This window comes from Cornus florida, unplaced genomic scaffold (assembly GCF_030987335.1).
Source record: "Cornus florida cultivar Cherokee Brave unplaced genomic scaffold, ASM3098733v1 CherokeeBrave_3.0.0_Hap2_Chr07, whole genome shotgun sequence".
Taxonomy (NCBI): Eukaryota; Viridiplantae; Streptophyta; class Magnoliopsida; order Cornales; family Cornaceae; genus Cornus; species Cornus florida.
In genome coordinates this window covers 10,584,463-10,610,876 of record NW_026775577.1, presented here as the reverse complement: position 1 = coordinate 10,610,876, position 26,414 = coordinate 10,584,463, and the positions used below count along the sequence as shown (strand labels likewise).

Genomic DNA, 26,414 nt, shown 5'->3' with positions numbered 1-26,414 from the left:
AATATTTTTTTTGGTAAATATTTTATTATAATTAAATATTAAAAAATAAAAAATATATATTTTTAAAAAACCTTATAGACAATATATAGGTATTTTTTTAATTAAAAAATAAAAAAAATTACTAAAATCACTAACATAGCTAACTCCACCAATAGCGGCTGTTTGGCGCCACTGGTAGAGTACTAACCGCTCTCTTCTATCCAAGTTTCTTCATGTAACTGCTTGGCCATGGCCGCCTCCGAAACCCTAACCCTAGACTCATCGACCCTCTTCCTCAACTCTCACAACTCTCTCTCTCTCCGATCTCCACCAACCCCTCCAGCCCTCTCTGCCTCTCTCCCATCCAACCACTCTCCTCTCTCTCCATTCCCCAAACATTTCCCCAAATCCAAAGTCATCCCAAATACACGTTTCGTCGTCGACGGCTTCCGATACGCCGGCGACCACTCCGTCTCCTATTTTCTCTCTCACTTTCACTCCGATCACTACACCGGCCTCACCCCAAATTGGTCCAAAGGCATCATCTTTTGCTCCAACGTCACCGCTCGCCTTCTTGTCGAAGTACTCAAAGTCTCATCGCTGTTCGTCGTCCCATTGTCTCTATCCGAGCCCGTTTCGATTGATGGGTGTGAGGTAACACTCGTTGATGCAAATCACTGTCCGGGTGCAGTTCAATTTTTGTTCAAAGTTCCCGGCATTGACGGAAAATGCGAGAGGTATGTGCACACTGGTGATTTTAGATACTGTAATTCGATGAAATTAGAGCCAACTTTGAGTGAATTTTTTGGTAGTGATGCTATTTTTTTGGATACTACATATTGTAATCCGAAATTCGTGTTTCCTTCGCAAGAAGAGTCTATTGGTTATATAGTTAGCGTGATAGAGAGGATTGCAGTTGAAAATGTGGGTTCATTGAAGTCTGTTTTGTTTCTTGTTGCTACTTATGTTATTGGGAAAGAGAGAATTTTGCTTGAAATTGCACGTAAATGTAAGCGGAGGATACATGTAGATGCTAGAAAAATGGCCATTTTGCGCATTTTGGGGGTTGGAGAAGATGGGGTGTTTACAGAGGAAGAATCTGAAAGTGATGTTCATGTTGTTGGGTGGAATGTGTTGGGTGAGACTTGGCCTTACTTCCGACCCAATTTTGTAAAAATGAAGGAGATTATGGATGAGAGAGGATACTCTAAGGTTGTGGGCTTTGTTCCGACTGGATGGACATATGAAGTAAAGCGCAACAAGTTTGCAGTTAGGACTAAGGATTCATTTGAGATACATCTTGTTCCCTATAGTGAACATTCGAACTATGATGAGCTTAGAGAATATGTGAAGTTCTTGAAACCAAAGCGTGTTATTCCCACGGTAGGTGTGGATGTTGAGAAACTTGACAGCAAACATGTGAATGCGATGCAGAAGCATTTTGCTGGGTTGGTTGATGAAATGGCCATAAAGCAAGAATTTTTGATGGGTTTTCATTTTGGGTCCCGGGAAACGCTTGAAAATGTTGAAGAGGATTTTGACACAGTCCCAAACCAGACAGTAGACCACGAGATTGAGACCGCTTCACCAGAGCTTAAAAGTAGTTATAGTATTGATCAGGGAAGAGGTACACACTCTTCATTTCCTCGGGAAGAACCTGTTTCAAAAGATTTGGTTCGATTGAATGATAATGATATAGAGGAAATTTTGCAAGAACTTCGTGATTGTTTACCCAAATGGGTCACTCAAGACCAGATGTTAGAATTGCTTAGTAGCTCGGGTAGAAATATTGTTGAAGCAGTTTCCAACTTTTATGAACGTGAAACTGAATTTTATGAACAGGCTATTGCTTGTACATCCCAGACAAGCTTATCTAATGATTCTGCACCACTTTCTAAACCATATTCTGTGAAGAGCCCTCCCAGAAGTGTGAATGTTTTTTTAAATCAAACCTACAAGTCACCTGACACGAGGCATTCAATTAAGAGCAGCATTTCCCCTAACAAAAAGAGGAGAAATCTTGATGATAAGCCGAACAAGAAAGCAAGAACCAGTTCAAGTCTGGAATCTAGTGGGCCAAAGCAATGTAGAATAACAAGGTTCTTCAATAAACTGGCTCCTAATGTCTCTCAAGGTAGTGGGAATGAAACTGTGTTTGAGCAATGCCATAATGATGAAAATCTGTCACCAAGTGGTTCTACTAAGTCATACAAAGAAGAGGTAGACCAGTTCATTCAGATTGTAAATGGCAGTGAATCATTAAGAAGCTATGCTGCTACCATCCTAGAGGAGACAAAGGGAGATATTAATATTGCATTGGACATATATTATAGTAATCCTCAACCTAACCTCGATGAAAATAAAGAGAGGCTAAAAAGTAGCAAATTGTTTCAAGCTCAATGCAGTATTCAGGATTGCTCTCTTAGTGAAGAGAATAAACTACTAGAGGAATCGGGTAATATCGAAATGCCTGGGCTGCCAACAAAAAAGGTTGCTGCAAATCTTGTATCATTAACACCTGGAAAATATTCTCCTATAGAGCATGGTCGGTCCCATTGATTTAGAAGTTTATTTGTTTAACATAATATCTTATTCTCCAACTAGAAAGCTAGCATGATATTGTGATTTATATGCAGCATGCTGGAAGGATGGAGAGCCTGCTCCATATATACATCTTGCACGAACTTTTGACCTTGTTGAGGATGAAAAAGGCAAGATAAAAGCTACATCAATACTTTGCAATATGTTTAGAAGGTTGGTTGCAGAGAGCTGCATCTTGTGTTTCTGCACTTACCTGCAATGAAATATATGCATCTATAAAAGGGAAATGGTGTCAGCCATTATGTTTCTGGGGTATGAATTTACTTGCTGTGTTTCTTGTCACGCAGCTTGCTGGCCTTATCTCCTGAGGATGTGCTACCCGCGGTGTACTTGTGCACGAACAAGATTGCTCCTGACCATGAAAATATGGTTTGTAGATTTCTATATCTGGGATGTTTGTTTCTGTTACTTCATTCCTTGAATCCTTTCATTGTGGTATAAAGGTATTATACAAGGTTTTTGACAGTCTACCTAATTTTTAAAGAGTTTTCAGAGCATGTTTCCTTTTCTGGTATCTTTCCTTCTTAACTTGCATTTGTCTTTTCTTGCCTCAGTTGTTACTTTTCTTCCTGAATTATGCTCCAACAGTAGTGTTGTTTTCCGCAACTATTGAAATTCAGATTTTGCCTATATCAGTCCTCTCATACTCTCTCTCGCTCTTCTATCTCTCTGGGCACAAATTTCTCTAAGCAAAAATTGTTAGAAGTACTCCTTTGTCTTCCAACTAGAACTTCAAACCCTTTCGGAGGAGAGTCATATTCAATTTGGTTCATGTGCATCAAATTGCAACTCCAAGCCCTATATATATATATATATAGATATATATATAGATATATATTCTAAAGGTATATTTCAATTTGAATTTTTAGAACATAGTTGTTCAGATTTTAAACCAATCTTCTTCTTCTTTCTTAGTGTATTTTACTTTCTTTTCTTTCTTTTTTTCTTTTTTTTTTTTGGTTCATTTCACCATTTTTTGAATTCATTACTTAGTGTGTTCATTCAATGAAATGAGTAACTTGTTTCAGATTTTTACACGTATGATTATACGTATTGTGCTATATGTAACATGTGAACACATAAGTTTTTATGTAGTGTTGTCTCCAAGTTCAAACAATATACATTTTTAAAATATTTTTACATTATTTAATATCAAAAACTAATTATAGTACTAATCATAGTAAAGACGCGTTGGTTGGATACCATTTGGCAATAGTTTCCAATACAACGATTGGCCACCATCTTGTTTAAATTAAATCTTTGAAGGCTACAACTAGCGGTACCAGGCTCCTACTTCCCAAAGGGAGGTCAGGGGTTCGAGCCTCGGTAGAGGCACGTGTGTGTGAGTACCAATTAAGAACAAAAAAAAAAAAAAAAAAAGGAAAAAGAAAAAAAATTAAACAACTCTTCTCTCCCCCCATAACTTCTTGTGTGTCCAGGTATCTATGATCCATCTCTATGTATACTACCATATCAAATTATTGAATGATTCTAGAGTTACTTTTACATATAACTTTTGTTCACTATAATCTTACATGAATGAATTTCTTTGCAACTCTATTACTATCTTGCCAGAATATATTTTCGTGCATGAGTTAACATAGCCAAGTCATTGTTTCATTCATTCTGGCAAAATTGACAAACACTGCCAATTGTAGATTTGACGGGTGTACAATATAGATGAACAAATTAAGAGTTCCACTGACAATTAGTTGAAGTTATTCCAATAATCAAAATAAATTCTTTTGTTGGAGTCATTTGATTATTTATGTATTATTTCTGTGCAATGATCATTATCCATATTTTAATTAAGAATTACTGTTGAAATCAAACTATATCAGCTTAATTGATTTATCATCATTAGTCCTCTTAGGCAAACTTCACTACTTACTGAGAATATAAATATGAATAGAATTTTCATTCTTTATATACATCTTTTGGTTGAACTAACCATGTCTATGGTTCATATAAATGCATTAGTTGTTTCGTTGCACTTGCAACCATAATTGAAGCAGAGAAATCTTTGTTTGGAAAAGAACTCGTGATTCTGAGTAGAAAATGAGTAACTTGTATGACTTTCAATATCTTTTAAAAATATATGCATATATTTATATAGATATATTCATTTGAAAATTGATGTGTATGGTTGTTAGAAAGATTTTTAATGATTTTTATAGCAATTTATACGCCTTTTCAATTTTTAATCTTTTTAAAATTAGGCTGATAGTTACTTAATATACAACTTTTACCTTTTTGGATCTCTTCCTAATTAACTGTGAATCAATCGCATCTCTTGGTGTTATTGACTACCAATTGCAATTCAGTTTTTAACCAACAGTTACAAATTACAGTCGTTGGCCAGTCCTTTTAAACAGTATTGAGTCCTTTTAAACACTTTTCAAGGCTTTTTCGTAATTCGTATTAATTAACCATCACGTCTCATTGTACTAACAGTTTTAACAGATTTTATCATTCAACAAACACAACATTCTTCAACTCTTACTCAGCCTTACAGGTGACCTTTTAAACAGTCGTGACTTTTCAAGTCTTTTTGTCTCTTTGCACCTAAGAAGCGCGGACACGGATACGGGACACGGATACGACACGACACGGACACGGCGACACGGCAAATCCAAAAAAATTAGGACACGGACACGGACACGGCGAATACTATATATATATATATATATATATATATATATATATATATATATATCTCAGCATTAATAATTTTAAAAAAAAACACTGATATGTTTAGGTTGGAATATATATATATATATATATCACTGATATGTTAGTATATATATATATCAGCATCTTTAGGACACGGACACGGCGAATTGTGGCATCTTTAGGTTGGTATATATATATATCAGCATCTTTAGGGTAGTACAAAACAAAAAATAGAACATATCAGCATTAAAAAATTTTAAAAATAATAATAATAATAATAACATATCAGCATTAAAAATTTTAAAAAAAAAAAAAAAAAATTCCAGAAAAGTGTGTCCAAGCCGTGTCCGAGCTGTCTGAGCCGTGTCCGTGCCTTGTCCGAAAATTAAAAAAAATAAAAAAAAATTCCAGACATGTTTTTTGGCGTGTCCGACACGTGTCAGGGCGTGTCCGACGCGTGTCCGTGTCCGACACGTGTCGGACATGGATTCTTCACCCATTTTGGAGTGTCCGTGCTTCCTAGCTTTGCACTAATAGTTCTTTATAGATTTTATAATTCAATAACTCAACGTTTTCTTTTTCTTTTTTTTTTGACAAGTGACTCGACGTTTTCTTAACTCAAGAAGCAAGAAGATCGATCATTTTTAAAAAAATAATAATAATTTTCATTCTCAGCCTACAGTGTGTTGACATGGCAATCAGATAAATCTGAATTTCAAAGTTCATAAGTGAGCAATTGTTAATTTTATTTAATTTTCAACAATTTCAAGAAGCAGTACTCCATCTAACAGACACTGAAACCTCGGTAATTATATATACTTTATTTATTTATTAAAGATTTTTTTTAGTAACATGCAAATGCACGTTCTTTTTTAGCTAGTATACACACACACACACACACACTCACACACACAGATGCATCCTTTTCAAATGGACTGAAAAATTGAAATATATATATATATATATATATATATATATATATATATATATATTATATTTAACATGATTTTTTTTCAAAAAGGAATTTCTCCCTGCAAGGGGCTCAGAAAATTGTATCATCATATGATCGTTAGTTGTACCTCCACCGCACTTCAATCCGACTACAAGATTTTTTCGCCAGAACTATCTCTTAGGCCTATGTTGTGGGGTGAAGGATGATCATCCATTAATTAATTTTTTCTGTGCAATTTGCATATGCATCTGAAAACACACTGTAATTGTGTTTTAACAATGGTTCAGGAGCTGAATATTGGTGGAAGTATTGTCACAGCAGCATTGGAAGAGGCTTGCGGGACAAACAGATCTAAAATAAGGGACCTATACAACAGCTTAGGTGATCTTGGTAGGAATAAATGATTTTATTTTAGCATCGAATCTGTGTACAATTTTTTTTTATCCACAAATGTTTGCTCCTTTATCAAACTAAATAGCTTATGCTGCTTAAAGGTGATGTTGCTGAACTATGCCGACGAACACAATCATTACTGGCTCCTCCATCACCACTCTCAATCCGGGGTGTATTTTCTGTCCTCAGAAAAATAAGGTATAAATTCTAACAATTTTGTTATTGGCATTTGGAAGAAGTTTGAACCTCATAGATTTATCTATGTCATGACTATCTTATAATTTTTGTCCCATCTCTAAGACGACTTGTCATAGGAAAAAATGATAGGCAATGAATTGACGACCCATGATCACTGATGAATATTATTCCCAAGTTTTTGTTGCTGGATGCTTGGGCATACATGCAAAGGTTACTGTACTTAAAATGAGTTATCTAATGGTTTCTTCATTCAAAATGTTTTTGCAAAATTTTGGAGAGAGCCATAAACGATTAATTCCTTAAAGCTATCTTATGTGGATTGACTTACCATTTTGTCATGAGTTGGTGAAATGGTCTTTGGACATAACTAAATTTTTTACCTGTAAGATACTCAACTTTATGATGTGACCTTCCTTTAGTTTCAGCGCTGCAAATACTATTTGAACACATGTTGTAGTCATTATTTTAATGTTCATCTAGGAGTTCAGTTTGCTTTTCTGTGATGCTGGTACTGCTCATTTTGCGACTATAAGAATATGAAAGCATGTGACTAATCCAAATTCAAACTATACAAATTTATTTCCAAACTAGAGAATTGGAAGTACAGTTCTTTCTGGATTTGTACTTTGTTGTCATAATAAATTCGCCTTACCTGTTGGTCCTCTATTCAGAAAAGGATCATTACAGGCTGATTCTCTCTGCCTACCAGGTTTCAACTCGAAAAATAGAGGAGATCTATATGATTGTGGTTGTATTTTTGGTATCCCACTGGCAACTATATGGTCTGTTCTCCACTTTTCTGGCTCAATGATGTGAAATTTCAATAACAGTAAGCTTACACTGAGGATGTAGAATACTTCTTTTTCTTTTTTTTCATCGGATATGTATGAACTTGATAGTCAAGACGATGTCCATGTTAAATGTGTTCTTTGTAGTCTGTAGATGAGTAGATGGCATAGTTTAGTTGATGAAACTAATTTAGGGTTGATACTAACTTCCAAGCTAGGACCATGGAGATGATCTTAAGAAAGCTGAGAAGAATATTAACCATCTTCACCTTCACTTTGAGGTGGGCCATGAGTTGTGGTGCTTGCTTTCTTGCTAATATATATATATATATATATATATAGGCTCATGGCTAGGTAGTGAACCATCTTTTAAGCTGCAGGGCTTGGGTTTGTAGTGGGAAGAAATATCGTCATGTTCACAGGCTGTGCCTTTATGTCTTATGGGAGGGTGTGACGGGAACATAACAAGTGCTTTTGAGGATGTTAAACTTCCTGTGCATTAAATGAAAGAAAGCAATGTAGGATATGGTCTATTTTTTTTTATATTTCGGACTATTTCCAGTATCGTCTCACTCTTGATCTTTTAGAGACTTGAGTTTTGTATGCAGGGTCTAGTTTATGGCTTCTGTATACTCCACAATCCACATGTGCATAGGTTGCAATTCTACTGGAGCTTTTGTTTGTAAGAAAATACTAAGAAAAAGGAAAGAAATTAAAATAAAATAAATTCTGGACCAGTTTCTACATTAGTCGCTTAACATGAAGAGATGAAGATTACAACATGTTTCTGAGGATGTAAGTTTGTATTTCATGAAATGCTGAATAAAGACAGCTTTTCTGATGCATCTTAGGGAATTGTTTAGAGATTGGCTCATCATTGAATATTGAGTATCTGATTTTTGCTTGCAAATTTTTCTTCTTAAAATAGCTCATTTTTGAAAATTTTGTTGTGAAATAAATTGTGTTATTTTCTTTCCTAAACATTAGTATAGTATTGCTTTCGTCATAAGGTCATCTCTTAAAACATCAATTGTGTTATAAGAATGATATTCTGTTATGTAACTTAATATATTCATTCTCATTACTATTTCGTCAGTGTGCAAACAGGTAGCGGAAGTACTGTTCGAAAGAAAAGCCTAATTGTGAATCTCATGCGTTCTTGTAGAGAAAAGGAGATGAAGTTTCTCGTCCGAACATTGGTAAGTTCTTGCTTGAATCATTTGTTCTTGCTATGGTCTTGTATAGACTATAGAGTTCAGATCCATTGAAAATCCTTTTACCTTGAATGAACAACTTCACAAAACGGTAAGTGGTTTTATATTTGTTATTGGTGCAGCCGTGCAAATGGATTGTTAAGACAAAAACTTGGGAAGATGCATGTTGGCTCTTGTTCTGATTGTTGGTACTAAGTTGCGGCATAAAATATAGCATCACTATTTAGTGCCATTTTGGGACATCCTTACAGAACTTGTGATATGAGGTTTATCAAGAGTGGGGGATATTTGAGGAAAAGGAGAGGTGAGTTAGAAGAACTTCCACTGTACATAAATTTAAACCCAAAATTGATGAGTTAGACTTGTGATCGTTTGCATGGTATCCGGTCCATTTGTATTAGTTCATGATGCAAACACTGTTAGGGTTCTTGGAAAATAAGAGGAAAGAGAACTGTAAGTAATAGGAAAAGAAGGAGACTATAAATGGAGAGAAAATAGACATGAGAAATAGAAACACTTTTCGAAAAAAAGTATATTTGAAATTAACCATTAGTTATTTAATTTAAGGAGACTTCTTAATAGATGTAGTTGAAAAAAAACCAATAACCATTAATTTTTTAATTAAAAAAGATCTCATTCCCTCCCTACCAATCCTCGAACTCCTGACCGGCTAAGGGTTGACCACACACGCCAAATCCTAAGCTAAAGGGGCCAGAAGAGGACCAGCAATTAAATAGACTTCTCTATGTCATTAGAAAAAAATGTATACATAGAATGAGAGGAGTAGTTTGAGATGGACACTCTTGGTAGAGGATTTTTTATGTTTAGGAAGAAATAAGGACTAGTTATTTAACATTCTGCAGATCAATTTGATGAATGAGGAATGGTCAAAACATGATTTTTGAATATTTGGTTCTCTTCTGATCATACAAATTCTACTTCATTCTTCGAAATTAATGATATTTAGAGATCTCTTTTATATATAGGTTAGGAATTTGCGGATTGGAGCCATGATGAGAACTGTTCTGCCAGCATTAGCCCAAGCTGTTGTTTTGCATTCCTCCCTTCATAAAGGAGAAGCCGAAAATTCAAAGGAACAGTTGCAGGTTTGTTTTATCTGGGTTTTTGAGTGAATCCAATCACCTTATGTCATCTGCTTCAGCGTCTGTATTTTTATTTTTTTATTTTTTGGCTCTTTGGATTGGTTGATACAGTGGGTTAATTTCCAACTAGAATTCAATCGTTGAATTCTGTTTATTGACATTAAATATATAATCATTTTGGTATAATTTTTTTCTAGAGGAATGCTAAGGGCAGGCTAGTGCAACTGACCTTAGACACTCGCTGCTGTGATTGGTTGAAAAAACAATCATAGCAGCTATATTTAATACACTGCCCTTATCTTTATGGAGCACTAAAAATCTAATTTTGTAAGACAATATTACCCTCCTTTTTTATTGGCTTCAACTCTCTATCCTTTGGCTTTAATACACTGCTCTGTGATTGTTTATTTTTTTACTTTTATGAACCTTTTCATGTATTTGTGTGACCATACTTTTTTGCAGAGTCTATTGCTTGTTATCAAAATCTATTTGCTAATCCAGCCTTTCTATTTTGTTAGTGCTTATCTGCAGCAGCCATTGAAGCATATAACATACTTCCCAATTTGGTAAGCTTGATTCCAGATTCTTTTGCCTTTTTTTTTTTCTAATTCTTTGGGGGAATTTATGATTCATATTTCAGAAGGTATGTGGGCGGCATTGAATGTGCCTTTGATTTTTAAGAAAATAAAATATGTTTTATCCTTGAAAATTATTGGTTGAAGGATGAAAAATGGTAGTAAACAGTTTGTTTAGTTGTTGATGCCTATATATGACAAACAAAACCATGATTATTGTGACTTTTTACTGGGAGGAAAGAAAGGTGGATCTCTATTTTTGTGTATCCAGCCTGTTTGGATTTGTTAGGTTCCCTGATGTTTAAGTATGGAATTTACAGCTTCTATTTCCAGAATATATTAAGTTGCTGTCCAGTTTGGTTCTAGTTTTTCAATGAAAAATCTAACAATAATGCTCTTTATGTCATGCTTAAAATAGGATAATGTTTGTATACGAGGATACTTCTTCAATGTAGAACCAGCCCATTTTGACATTAAGCTTATGAGGTAGAACAACGTATAACTTGCCAATTGTGATGTTGTCCAACCTAGGGATACTAGGACGTGGGTCAGGGGAACTATTGGGCTAGTCCCACGCAGAGGTGTGGGTCCCCCCTTAGGGTGCAAGGGTCTGGTCAAGGGAGGATGTCACAGACACTTAGATGTGTTTTGTCCCACATCGGGTGTATACTGGGAGATCTTGGGTGACTAAAAATTTTTGGTGTAGAATCGGCCTTGTGACATTAACCCCAAGATCACCTAATTTGTTTTTGTTTTGGTTTTTGTTTTTTTATTTTATTTTTATAAGTTACCCACACCTTCAAGTGGAAAATGAGATACAGTGCCCCCAACCCACATTATAGCATTGTGTGCCTCAGGTTGGCTCTGATACCACTGTCACATTGGGTCATTTCTACATCTAAAAGGACCAGTCACTTTTGGAGTTTCCTGCATTCATTTATTATCCCCAAATCACCCAGTAGGCCAGTACACACCCGATGTGGGATAAAACACATCTATGTTTGCGACATTAAGCTAATAAGGAATGCGACTAACAATATCTATTGAGGTCTTGCACCATCCTTTTTATTATTTCCTTCTTTGATGATTAATTAACTTGCATTGTCGAATGACTGTTTCTTGTGGGAAAATAAATTTTGGAATGTCATTGCATACATTTGTTCATTTGTTATGTCTCATGCTTAACTTGCATAGTATCTTACAGATATATGGCTAGGAGTGGCATTCTGTCTTTAACTACAAATACCAGAGCTTGATATGAAATATGGAAAATTGTAGGATGGCTCCAGCATTTTTGTTTATAGTACATATTCAATAACTTCTAATACAGTCACATGCCCTTATGAATGCCTTATGATCATATGAAATGGAATTTGAATCCTCTCTAAGGAGCTTCGTGCAGAATTGTGCCTAGGAAACATTCAGTGAGTAGACTAATATTTTCCTTGTTTAGGTAAACAACTTTTGGGTGATCAAGTGCCTGGAAGCCTCAAAATGGACCAACATCACATACTATTTTAACATTCAAGTGATGACATTATTGTGGCAATACACTTTTGACGATGAGAAAAGGACATGTTTCTTTTTGTATTGAGACCTTAAATAATGTGCTTGTGGTGATCTTGGAAACAATACAGATTATGATTCTATCTAGTTTGTGTTTGTTTTCTTTTTATTTATTTTCTCTCCCTCTCGTGTGGCTGAGTTGTTTGATGAGTTATGGTGTAGTTTTGCTGTAATGATACTGAATACTGACTATGCCGCATGCTATTTTACCTTTTTGCAACAGGAATTGCTTGTTCCCTCTCTCATGGAAAAGGGGATTGCATTTTCTTCAACAACGCTGTCGATGGTTCCGGGAATACCTATCAAACCTATGCTAGCGAAGTAAATATGCATATGATTGGCTGCTGCTTAATTTTCATTGTTTATAACTATTATTTTCTTTCCTCAATATTATTGGTGGGGATAGCTTATTGTCATGTTATTTGATTCCTGTGGTAGAATTACTAATGGAATTCCTCAAGTACTGAAGCTCTTTCTCAATAAAGCTTTTACATGTGAATATAAGTAAGTCTTTTTTCATTAATTGTTTTTCTATCTTTTTATTGATTTATTTTCGGCTGTACATTTTTAGCTGGCTCTTCCTATGCTTCCCATGTATTTTCTTGGACTTCATTTAATAAGTGCACAATTCATATAGGAATGTGAGTTTTTTTCTCCAGTCATCCTATGAGAATGAATTTTTCAAGAATTCTGAAGGAATTGTTTGAATTAATAAGTTGTGCTTATAGCCTCATATTTTCATGGGAAAGTCCAATATTTTCTCTCCCTAAGAACGAAAGACTTTTCACAGAATATAAAAGTGATACATCCATCTGTTTTATGCAAACTCAATTTTGGGGGGGAAAAAAATCAAAGACTAAAGAGAATTTTCAGAGGAAGATTATTAGTTACTATTTACTAGATGTTAGAATTACTGGTGATGTAGGACAGCACTAGAAAAATTAAAATCACGTTCCTATGGTTAGGTGTGTGGTGATAAAGAAAGATTTTGAAGTTTGTAGATTATGGTTCTAAAAGAGAAAAGAATGGCTATAGGCTTTTTGAACTAAATGGGTTAATTTTGGTTGGCTTTTAAGGTGATTAGCTGCCGGATATTCATGAGATTAGTTTCAGGAAATTATTGACAGCAAGCGATAATGGCAAATATAATCTAGGAGGAGGAGGAGAAGAATCTTCTAGGGATCTCACCTAGCATCCCTTAGTTTTCGACTCCTAAGCTTAGGGCTGCATTAATGACTGAATAACATCTTGACACCCAAAAATAAAACAATCTGACCACCATTATGACCCATTTTTCAGAAACTATAGAAGTTAATTGCTTTTAGATATGTTTGGTAAACCAAAAATAAAAATAAATAGAAAACACTTAAACTTTTGATATTACGTTTATGAGTAGAAGTTCTATATTTAATAATTGTTACTTATTAGACTTTTGAAATTGCATTTATGAGTAGAAGTTCTATACTGTGATAACTGTTATTTTATTCCTTTTTGTTTTTTATGAAGACAAATTTTATCTCATAGTGCTTCAAAAACTGTTGTTACCAACCAAAATAAAAAGTACTTTAATTATGAAAAATACTTTGTATAATGCATCACCAAACATCTAACATACTTTTTTACTGACAGAATTATGACAGTTCTATAAAACCACTTTTTTCTGTTTCAACAGCAACGCCAAATGGCCTTAAGAATCAGATTACGGTTCATTCTAAACCTTGACACAAAATTCAACACCTCCTGACCTGACCCTACACATCTACTCAATTTTTGAGTACTATAAATAAAACTCACACTTCTAGCTAGAAAATAAATCGTTTAGTAAAAAATATGGTATTCAGTCGTGTCCCAATGTCCTTGGACATTAGGATTTGATAAATCCGACAATTAGGCACATATCCAGACCTGACACACCTACTTAATTCCATGTAACAGAAATCATAATAGCTCAGCCTGTTAAGCTTGAAAAGTGCTGGCTAAAGTCTGAGGGCGGCCAACTTCATGCAAAGAGATAGGATGTTACCCATTTGACACCTCTCAGCATTTCAGTTTGGCAGGGCTAATGAATAAGGATTAGGGGCAGCATTTCTATTATACTATTAAGTGGATGGTGCATTCTCTCTCTTATACATGATTAGTACTTCACATGGATCCTTAGCTTGTGCGTGGATGTCTTTGGTTTCAGATACGATGGTCAGCGAGCCCAAATTCACAGATTACCTGATGGATCCATGCGTGTATTTTCACGAAATGGGGATGAAACAACATCTAGATTTCCAGATTTGGTGAATATAATTGAAGGATCATGTAGTCCTGCTGCAGTAACCTTCATTTTGGATGCAGAGGTATTTACTCTTACTAGGAAATGCCATTGGAAATCTTGGAGATTGATTGAATTTGCTGATTTTATGATCAGCGCGGTGTGAAAACATTAGTCTGAGTTGAAAGATTTGCTATCCATTTGTATGCTGATGGTGCGCTAAAACATAGAGAGGAATTTCCCTGTTTCAGGTAGTTGCAGTTGATAGGAAGAATGACTGCAAGCTTATGTCCTTCCAAGAATTATCTTCCCGAGAGAGAGGGAGCAAAGTTTCTTTGATTTCAGTGGAAAGTATAAAGGTATGCTACTTCAATGGTTTTTCTGTCTCACATAGTTGAGTGTTTCATTGCAAAAATATAAGTAAAAGAAGTTGATGTCTAAAATGGTTAAATCATTGGTCCAATTTTTATGAACATAATATCTTAGATTTTTATTTTTTAGTTTAGGATTTTACAAATAATTAGTAAAAATTGTATGTTGAATGCACGAGTACATATATAAAATATACAAATCAATATGATATATTATTTATATAGCTTTATATTAGATAAAGTGTTACTTACTAATAGAGTTTGATCTCAATTATGAAAAACTTGCAAGGTCTTAGTTATGAGTTACTCTTTGTTCATGACTTGTTACCAGTGCCAAGCACCAGAATGAAATAACAGTGTGATTTTATCTTGTAAAAGTTTAGAGCCTTTTAGGACTTCCCCTCTTTTTACCTCATTTAATGACATTAGAGCTTCCTCCATAATGATTATTATCCTATGGATGCTTCACCTATTGATTAAATGAGCACCCAGTTACACTTAAGTGGTGCCTCTTCTCTAATTGATTTTTACGGATCCCTCCTGAATCCAGTTTACTGAATGCCTAAGGAACATCAATTGAAGTTTCACATAGTTTGAGGAGGAAGTAATTTTACTCTGGGGATGAAGGGAGGGTGTGGAAAAAGCAACCGGTCTTTTATAACCAGTTTTTATGGATGATGTAGAAGACGACGACGACGACGAAGACGACAACAACAACAACAACATCAAATAAAAATAAAAATGTCAAGAGTTGGAAAAAGTTCTATTATATTTAATTCTTTCATGATGACTTGCATTAGATGAAACCTATTCTAGTGACACATACAATTTCCATAATTAAGCTCCTATATGGTCTGCAATAGTATTGAAGAAGGAAACATTTTAGAAGGAGCTCAAAATTTACCAGCCAATGGCTCACATGATTTGCTGGCCTAATAATTTGAGATGCTTGCATGTAGGAGAGCTTGAATATCTATACCTATCGCCTATTTCCTATGATTCTTTAAGAATTTAAATTTAGGAGACACTTTAGATTAGCATTTAACTTGGAGATAGGGGAAAACCTGAGTGAATGGTAACTGAGTAGCACAAATGACCTTGATGAACGAATTGTATGAGAAATTGCTATAAGGCTAAAAAAATCAGTAGTTTAGATTCTTTAGGGATTTTTATATGTTTTAAAGTTTGATTTGTTTTCTAGTCTTGTTGTTAGGCTAGGTCAATGCATTTGAAAACTATTCCAAGAAGTTGAATTTAACCTAAATTAAGGCAGATGCTTCCTAGGCAAATCAATTTGCAATTGGGGACAATTTCACCGATCAAGATAGTAACCTAGTTGTAGCTTCCATGAATATGCTACAATTGCTGATTTTGGCTCCTTAGAAGGTCTCCTAAGACTTATTTTTTTAGTTTTTCATCATTGCGTTGTGGCAGATGATTCTGTGCTAGCATTAATCATCATTGCCTTCATTTGGTTCTCATCTGATGCCTGTTACTCCTTTCCAGTTATATTACCTTTTCTTTCTTTTCTTTTTTTCTTTTTTTCTTTTCTTTTTTCTTTTTTCCCGCATTGTTATACGTCTTCTCTAGTTGTTTAAATTTCTGGATTAGTTTCTGATATTTTTTCCCCATGCAGGTTGACATTTGCATCTTTGTCTTTGATATCATGTTTGCTAATGGAGAGCAGTAAGTATCATGAAGCTTTTCTTTATATATATATGGTGTACAGTTTGTCATCTTGTAAATGGTGTACAATTTTGAGTTCGAGCTTTATTGATGACTATCTGGTATTATTCACGGGGAAGTAGATCCTTGAAACACTTCAACAGACAGTTTTGCCAGCATTAAGATGTACTTGCTCCATAAGCAATGGAATTTTAGCCCACGACAAACTCACTAGATAAGCCACCAAGATAGTTTGCAATTTAGAATTTCTTTTCTTTTTTGTTTGTGTGGTTATCTTTCTCACTGCGCATCTGGAACTTCTGTTAGGAGGTCGCAATTGTTTTAACTTCTGTTTCATCTGTGCATGCATCTATGACTGAGCACCGTGGACACTTGTCTAAAGGAGCTTTAACCTTGTTATACATGTTGGATATGACGAGATGCTTGTGACGGGGACACACAGAAATTTGAGATATTTCTGTTTTAGGCATGTGCTGACATATAGTTTAGACATGCGAAGGATGCAAGTGAACATGAAAATGTCTTAATTTTAAATTTAGAAAAATAGTATAGTTAAGACAGGGATATCAAAGACGTGTGTATAAAAATAATTTATATATGTTTTCAGGAAAAAAAAAAAAAGAAAAAGAAAGGGAGAGTGATTAGTGTGATCTCAGCCTTATCAGCCTACCCTTTGGCATATTCAATTAACAGGGCCACACTTGGAGATGGTCTTTTCCTTTTTTTAGTTGTGAACTTAAATAGGGCATTTGCAGCTTGTATGTTCTTCTAACTTGTTTTTTGCATAATTATGCTCTTAGTTGGACTGCAATGGGGTTGAATATTATTGGTGTAGTCTCATGATTGACTATATATTTAATGAGCCTGGGATGCTTTCAGTAAAAGTTGTACATAATTTCTCAGCTTACAATTAGTTTAATAACCACACCTTTTTTATTTATTTATTTATTCTGTTTATACCATTTCGATCTTATTAGCTCAGGTGCAAACTATAAAGTGTCTTGTGTGTTACCTTTTTTCTTTCTTTCTTTCTTTTTTTTGTTTTTTAAATTTTCTTTGTCTTTCTATGTTAAAATTTTCAAATGCACATCCTTTTTCATGTGATATTAGCACTCAATAAATTGAGAAACAGTCTGGAAAAGTTCACAAACACAATAAATTCTGATACAGGCTGTTGGGCTTTCCTCTCCGCCAACGACGGAAATGTATGCATATTCATGCCCTCTAATATTAAAAATTATTTAATGTACTGGGAATTATAGATTTCAAAACCAGGAAGTATTGTTTTTTTCTGAACATAAATTTCCTCCATTTTCCCCAAAAATCTCAGATTTGAAGGATTTGTTCGGTGATGGGAAGTTGGGTCATGTTGAATATGCAAAGGAAATAACAGTAAGTGCTCTGCACATATACTCACTTGAGGATCCTTGTGTTAGTCGTGTCATCAATCTGTCCTGCTTTTTAGGTGGAAGCAGATGATGCTGGTGGGAGCAATGAAGCAACATTGACTAAGATGAACTGTTTTCTTGATGATGCATTGCGTTCCTCGTGTGAAGGGATAATGGTTAAATCTCTTGATGTTGATGCTGGATATTCTCCATCAAAGCGTTCTGATACGTGGTTAAAGGTTTCTTTTCTTTTTTTCTTTTTTTTCCCTTTCATAAGCATTAAAGGTTTCTTGTATTGATTGAAAATTATTCATTTTGCAATTACTATAAGAAATTAAAATCGAAAAAACAAATTCAAACCTGTGATAAGTAGTGATGTTTCCTTTGCAGGTCAAGCGAGATTATGTGGAAGGGCTAAATGATTCACTTGATTTAGTACCTATCGGTGCTTGGCATGGGAATGGGAGAAAAGCAGGATGGTAAAACAAAATTTTCCTCCAACTCTTTACTTCTTCTTGGGGATTACCGGTTTTAATGAAAACATTGTACCTGAAAGCATAACAAAAGTAGGATTGCTCCATTTTCTTCAACGTGTTGTTTGAAGCCATAATATGCAGTTTGGAGACTGGTCATAAACATGATAGTGAAATCAAAACAATTCTCTAATCTTCAATAATAAAATGATTTTCAATCGGAATTACTTAAATGCCAAAAAAAATAATCGTTTCATTATAAATGTCTTTGACAAAATGTTAATAATGCAATTCTCACAAGCTTTTTTCTGTTTGAATTCTGGACATGTTGGAAACATTGCTGTTGGCAGTTATGTGTGTGATGTTTTTCGTGGTTCAGGTACAGTCCTTTCCTCATGGCATGCTACAACCCTGATACGGAGGAATTTCAGAGTGTTTGTCGTGTCATGTCTGGGTTTTCAGATTCTTTTTACACACAGGTAAAACAGCTTTTAACTATTTGCAAGCTGCAAGGAGTGGTAAAAATACCCACTTTTTTTTTTTTTTTTCTTCAGTGACATGATTGTTTGCTTTTGTTAAGCTCAACTAGCTTTTAGTTTGATAGGTACATCATGTGATATTAACTAAATCTGAGAGGTAGCCTATTGAATATTTTGAAAGCGTAACATCATCAAAATCTTGGAATCAAATATCCCTACATGGGTGCTGGAAGCGCCTTCCCGCAGTTTTTCAGGACAAATCTGAGATGGACATGTAGATACAGGTTTAGTGTTTGGGTTTTCTAGTTCAGGTTCATGAAACCTACTAAACAAACATTGAAATCATTTAAAAAAAATTATTTCTTAGACTATGGAAGTGACATAAGTTGATTGAGTTTGATTTTTTGCTTCCCTATTTCAAGACTTGGCTTATTAATCAGAAGGTTTGAACATTGATGCATATGCCTGTGAACATCATTTTATTAACAGAATAACTAAGTTCTTAAATCCAACTTTGCAGATGAAAGAATTATTCTCTGGGGACAAGATCTTGTCAAAGAAGCCACCATATTATCAAACAGCTGAGGTGCCTGATATGTGGTTCTCTCCCGAACTTGTCTGGGTAATAAGGGGTGCAGACTTCACAATATCACCAGTTCACCAAGCTGCCATTGGCTTAGTTCATCCATCCCGTGGCATCTCAGTCAGATTTCCTAGATTTATTCGCTCCGTGTCAGATAGAAAACCAGAGGAGTGCAGTACAGCTACAGATATAGCTGAAATGTTTCATTCTCAGACTCGTAAGATGGATGTGAGCGCTGGACATTAGTATTGATTTTGTGACTTGTACATAAAATTGTGTGTTTTAGGTGAAGATAAATGTACAGTCTCTGTTTCAAAAGCACTTGAGTGCGTCCTTTCACTGCTTCTCGTGTATCCGTAAAAATGCATATACAAGTTTCTGGTTTTGATCAAGTTACATATGTTTGCAGTTGACCATGTGGCTCTGGTCAAACCAATTATTTGGAGAAAATCTACAATATCCCGGGGTACGTTGATACGAGGTACCCTCCGAATGAATGCTCTTTACAATATTGTTACCACGCGCCAAACATAATTATAAAAATTAAGCTTATTAGAATCGAGATTTTACGTAGGATTGATAAAGTTCCAACTTCAAAATTAGGGTTCCAACTTCAACCTACTGAATTATAAAAATTAAGGTTCCAAGTTCAAAAATTGATTGTTGCCTGTATGTATATGTAAAGAGAGAACATATGTAATGTTCTATATAACTATTACCGAAATCAATTTATATAAAGTATTTTGTTAATGTTGATTCTGTATTTTTTTTATTAATAATAATGTTACAACAAATATACTTGTATTAATTTCCATGTTTGATAGTTCGTTTGTGACATGACAATAATCCAAATTGGTTAATTGGTTATGATAACTAAGCATTCAAGTGTAATATTGTTTTTCTTTTAACTTTTTTAATTTATATGCTGGATACTCTTACTCTTTAAGATGAGGGATTTTGTCTAGTTGATTTATTAAATACTAGAAGGGAAATTAAAAATCATGAAACTATTGTGACTCGAACCCAGGATTCTCTAATGAGAACCCGACCAAACCAAATCATATTATTCAATAAATTAGCTACAGCTGATTTGTATTGTAGCTGATTTGTATTATAAAATATTTGAAATATATCTGGTAGTTATTTTTCTTATAGTCGGCTAAATTATTGTTGAATATGACATAATTATTTTTTATTTTCATTGTATAATTCTGATATATCAATGAACATAACTTCAAATCTAGTTTTATCTATTAATCCAAATTTTATAGGGTAAGTTATCTAAAATCATTCAAATACTGTTATGGTTAATTATACTCTAAAAGTTTATTAATAAATTATTTTCATTAAATAAATAAATAAATAAACACAAAGATAATACCTTATTAGCGCTTGAACTAGAAAATTGTCATTCCACGGTTTTTATCCTCTACTTTTTAAACACCTGCATCCCGCTATTACGACCACCACTATATCATACCTCACAATACTCATCTTTATTCTTTAAATGTCTGCAATTCACACTCATCACCGTTCAAGTCCTCTATTGTTTAAACGCTTGCAAACCGCTTTAAAATTGGTGACGTGCAACCCGCCATGGAAAATATAGCACATGAGAATCGCACTCAACCTGCACAACTATGTACGCCTTTAACTCAGCGGTGAAAATTGTCCATAATGCTCAGCAGTGAACACGTGCAAACTGTTTAGTTATGTGTAGTTTAAAATTTTAATTCACCAGTGACATGCAACCCGCCTTGGAAAATGTATCACGTGAGAATCTCACGCAACCTGCACAACTATGTACGCCTTTAACTCAGTAGTGAAAATTGTCCACAGTGCTCAGCAGTGAACACGTGTAAACTGTCTAGTTATGTATAGTTTAAAATTTTAATTCACGGGTGATGTGCAACGCGTCTTGGAAAATGTAGCACATGATAATCAAACGCAACCTGCACAACTATATACACCTTCAGTAGTGAAAATTATCCATAGTGCTCAGTAATAAACACGTGTAAACTATCTAGTTATGTGTAATTTAAAATTTTAATTCACGGATACTAATGTACTATTGTTATTGTTACGCATTGTGAAGCACGGATACCGACACGAGACACGGGTACGACATGACACGGATACGGCGATACGACAAATATTTAAAAAATAGGACACCGACACGGTTAGGATATGGCAATAAAATAATAATATAATTTTAATATATAAAAATTAATTAATTTTTACTTAATTTTTTATATTAATAAATATAATACATTTAAAATAGGTTCCATAAAGATCTAATAAAAACAAATATATATAAGACCATCTCCAATGCAATGCTATATGGGCTGCCATTTTTAAAATATAGCAAGTGGGCTTAAAATGGGCTCTCCAATGAGCTGCCAATTTTTAACTTTGTCAAAACTAATGCCAATTGTAGCACAAGAAATAGCAATTGCTATTTTTCTAGGGCTACAGAAATAGAAGAGACCTGCTCCTATTTCACTACTATTTCTCTAGGGCAACAGAGAGAGAAGAGAACGGCGGCAACAGAAAGGGAAGAGACTGGCGACCAGTGACAGAAAGAGAAGACAAGGGGCGTCCTGTATTTTCTCTTCCCCTATATGTGTGTGTAGAGAGAGATGTGGAACTTAATCTGATTTTTGTGTGCGACAAAAAGAGAAGAAAAGGGGCGTCCTGTATATGTGTGTCATACCAAACTTGCTCTCTTTCAAATACTCTTTCTTTTTATATGGGAGTGATTCTGTGTTACTCATTTACTCAATTAATGCTTACATATATGGAAAAATTGATTCATTAATATTATTATTTTTTAAAATGATCGCAATATACGTGAAGGAAAATTTGGGGGAATTGTCTTTGAATTTGCTTGATATACAATAAGAATTTTTTAGTTAGATTGTTGATGAGAATATAAATTTAGGATATTCAATTATTATTACAGACTCATATGCTATCAATATCATCACAAAGTAAAGTATTAGGAAGATGTTAAGCTTTTATGCTAGGAACAAGTTCTTTTTGTTTGCTTTTCTTCTTCCCTTTTTAATTTGTCCTCTGTGCATTAATGTTTACTGTTTGTCCTCATTTTCTGCTTGCGTCTTGTAGATGACATTCGAGGATGTCTTCCCTATCGAGGCAGCAAGCGTTGAAGAATATCTGTAGCAGGTAACTTTCAATAATTTAGATGTTTGGGGACAATATAATATTAGTTGATGTTTTATCTCTTGTTATCTTACACCTATTTTTAGGGGGCTGAAATTTTGAGCATATTGTTTTCATCGCACTTACTTAAATTAAATATTAAATCATATTGGATAAAATGAGAGTTGTGTCAAAAAAATACATTTTGAATAAAATGCACCACTGGAGCATAATTGCTAAAAAATAGCATTTTGACACTGTAGCACCTCTCAGAATATAGCTTTGGTATGCAAAAGTAGCTTTTTGCATTGGAGATGCCCTAATATATGGCATTATAACAACTCTTTATATCCAAAAATGGTAACAAAATCCTTACTAATATATATATATATATATATATATATATATATATATATATGTATATAATATAGTAACTCTTTGTATCTAACAATAGAATAGCATAATCCTTGTAGCCAAACATATAGAGATAAGATAGCTTATCTGATATCCCCCTACTTTTCTCCACATCACCATCAATTCGTTCAGATTCACGTCTTTGTTTCTCTCTCTCTCTCTCTTCCGACCGATTCTCTATTCTCCTCCATCTTCATTTTTCAGATCTTTATGAATGAATATATACATATGATTTGGATATATGTATATATATGTAGACCTATAAATTAAATTAGTTATATATATATATATATATATATATATATATATATATATGATACCCAGGTCAATGATCGATCTTCTCCAAAGTCGTTTGGCTTCTCTTTATTTATTTATTTATTTATTTCTCCCTGGCTGCCTCTTTATTTTCTTCCTTTCTATTTAAAAAAGAAAGAAAAGTTTTTGGCGTGTCTTCAAGCGTGTTCGATCGGTGTCTGGCGACTTTTCCAGCATGTCCCAATCGGTGTCCGGCCGTGTCCGATTAATTAAAAAATACAGGACACGATTTGGTAGTGTCGGACACGTGTCCGACATTGGTATGCCGCCTATGATAGCCGTGTCGGTGCTTCATATGTTACGCATAAGTTTACTCAGTAAGGAAGATTAATGTATTCAAGTCAGCTACCTTTGAATGTGAAACTGACAAAGCTGAGAGTGGTCAAAATTAGCACAGCCAAAGGAGTAGTCAACATTCAGAGAGTGATCAACACAGCCATAGTTAACATTCACATAGTGATGAGGGTCAAATTAGTAATTTGGAGAAAAATGACAGCACTGTGGGTATTCCGCTGTTGGAGAAGGCCGAGGTAAATTCTCCCTCACACACATATTTCTATGTACTAGCATAATGCACGTGTGATGCACGTAATGAAATAACTATTTTAAATTTTATATATATATATATATATATATATATATATTTGTACTTAAAACTAGTGTATTTCTTTATATTTAAAACTTGAATGCAATTGTGTGATGCACGTGATGAAATAAACATTATTTAGGCAATTATTATTATTATTATTATTATTGTATGAAAGGAATAACACAAATGATTGATGGAGGCAAAAAAAAAAAACATTGTTTTTAAATACACTAATTTGGCTATTTGTGTGAACGAGTTCAGACCATCTCCAATGCAAAATGCTATTTTTATATGCCAAAGTTATATTTTGAGAGGTGTTACAGTGTCAAAATGCTATATTTTAGAAATTATGCTCCAATGGTGCGTTTCATCCAAAATGCTATTTTTTGACACAACCACCATTTTTGTTTTTTTTCAACTACCATTCTCAACTCAACCACAACAATGCCAAATTCATTTTCAGAAAATAAAGTCCCATAAAAAATTAGAAACTAAAACCATATATATATATCTTCACATATTCACAACCCCCTCAAAATTTTGAACATAAACCATATATATAAAGAACCTCATCAGAAATTTAACACACAAAAATTGCAAACCACAAATATATCAAACCAGTCACATCCCCATCGAAATTTCTCAAAAGATCACCCACACATGTATATACTGTCACACCCTTTCAAAAATTTGAACACAGAATATATATATATATATATGGAAGCACAGTCCTAGTCTCATCAAAAAAATTCAAAATCCAAGCCACATATATCAACAATCATAGACACATCTTATCAAAATTTTGAAACACGGAACTTATACATGTCAACACAGGCTTCATAGTCACTGGTGTTTCAAAAATTTCCCAAAATATCAAGATTGTCCTCATCAAAAAAATGTATATTTCAAAACTGTCCTCATTAAAATATTGCAACAGAGCATAGTCCTAGTCTCATCAAAAAAATTCAAAATCCAAGCCACATATATCAACATTCATAGACACATCTTATCAAAATTTTGAAACACGGAGCTTATACATGTCAACACAGGCTTCATAGTCACTGGTGTTTCAAAAATTTCCTAAAATATCAAGATTGTCCTCATCAAAAAATGTATATTTCAAAACTGTCCTCATTAAAATATTGCAACAGAGCATAACAAATATATATATATATATATCAACCTAAAAACCCAAACTCCCAATTTCAGATTTTTAAGAATCTATACACAAAGGAAGAGAAAGGCTTACCTGAGTGAAAATCCAAGAGATAGAGAGGAAAATCCGAGAGAGATGGATTGCCGAACAGCTGTGGCCAGATAATCGACCGGAGATGGAGTAGCGGTGGCAAGAGAATCGGTCGGAGTTTAGAGACTGAAAGCGAGGAAGACGACGATCCTCTTAGAAAATTAACGAGCTCTGTGGGGCTTCGGCTTGAGAGTAGAGAAGAAGAGATGAGGTAAGGTGGTTTTAGGTTTTTATGGCAGAGAGATCAGAGGATGCGAGAGAGAAGAGCGAAGGAAGAGAGCAATAACAGCAATAGCAGGTTGCTATATTTTGTGTTATATTTGGCAGAAGGTTTGACAAAGGTATATTTTGGAAGCCCATTTGACAGCTAATTGGAGAGCCCATTTTAAACCCACCTGTTATATTTTGAGATTGGCAGCCTATTGGAGTTTCTCTCATTGGGGCAATTTTCTCGTAATTTTTAACAATCAAGTAAAGAAAATTAAGTTTTATAGCATAATGGCATGTCTGGTTACATTCAATTTAACTACTGTAGGAAAACTGTATGTTTTACGCGTAAAGGTCTCGTTGTCAAAGACTTGTTAAGTATAATCACTGTTGTTATAGTCTTAGAAATGAGATTCACTGAAAGGCTAAAATGGTTAACATCGATGTATGTGACTTCAGTAACTGCTATTGACAATTTCTTTATTATGGTCTGGGATAGAAAAAATAAAAATTATCGAATCTTATGTCACCGTCATGGTGATTCTCGTCTTGTGGAGTCAATTGAACACAGAGGCACACCATGGACATTTAATATGTTCGGGTTAGTTACCTTTGAATGTGAAGCTTACAAAGCTGAGAGTGGTCAAAATCAGCACAGTCAAGAGAGTGGTCAACTTTCAGAGAGTGATCAGCACAGCCGTAGTTAACATTCACAGAGTGATGAAGGTCAAATTAGTAATTTGAAATGAGATGACAGCACTGTGGGTATCCTCGCTGTTGGAGGAGACTGAGGTAATTTCTCCCTCACACACACAAATTTCTATGTACTAGCATAATGCACGTGCGATTCACGTGATGAAATAAATATTTTAAATTATAATTTTTTTTTTTTTTTTTTTTTTTTTTTTTTTGTTGTACTTAAAACTTATGTATTTCTTTATATTTAAAAGTTGAATGGAATTGTGTGATGCACATGATGAAATAAACATTATTATTATAAAATGGATATAATAAAAATTATTATTATTATTATTATTTTGTATGAAATGAATAACACAAAGGATTGATGAAGGAAATAAAACATTATTTTTATATACACTAGTTTGGCTGTTTGTGTGAACGAGTTCACTGAGGCAATTTTTCTAATAATTTTTAACAATCAAGTAGAAAAAATTAGGTTTTATAGCATCATGGTCAGT

General features: G+C 34.2%; 1 protein-coding gene across 6 annotated transcripts; it reads left to right on the top strand.

The window, feature by feature from the left end:
- The first annotated feature begins 38 nt into the window (after nt 1–38).
- LOC132316240 (DNA ligase 6) lies at nt 39–19,674 on the top strand. Of its 6 annotated transcripts, none has more exons than XM_059814746.1 (19): nt 137–2,524; nt 2,616–2,733; nt 2,868–2,949; nt 6,493–6,586; nt 6,700–6,796; nt 8,681–8,783; nt 9,785–9,904; nt 10,420–10,467; nt 12,266–12,363; nt 12,481–12,546; nt 14,228–14,387; nt 14,554–14,661; nt 16,310–16,359; nt 17,530–17,564; nt 17,690–17,751; nt 17,825–17,986; nt 18,138–18,226; nt 18,600–18,699; nt 19,220–19,674. In XM_059814746.1, exons 1-19 carry the CDS (start codon nt 229–231, stop codon nt 19,526–19,528), a joined length of 4,197 nt encoding a protein of 1,398 aa, XP_059670729.1. In that variant the 5' UTR covers nt 137–228; the 3' UTR covers nt 19,529–19,674. The 6 variants fall into 6 exon arrangements, 4 of the variants coding, with proteins under 4 accessions (XP_059670731.1, XP_059670730.1, XP_059670729.1 ...); XM_059814745.1 differs by having other exon boundaries at nt 139–2,524; nt 6,493–6,595; XR_009483917.1 differs by lacking the exons at nt 17,825–17,986; nt 18,138–18,226; nt 18,600–18,699; nt 19,220–19,674 and having other exon boundaries at nt 46–2,524; nt 6,493–6,595; nt 17,470–17,564.
- The last annotated feature ends 6,740 nt before the right edge of the window (nt 19,675–26,414 follow it).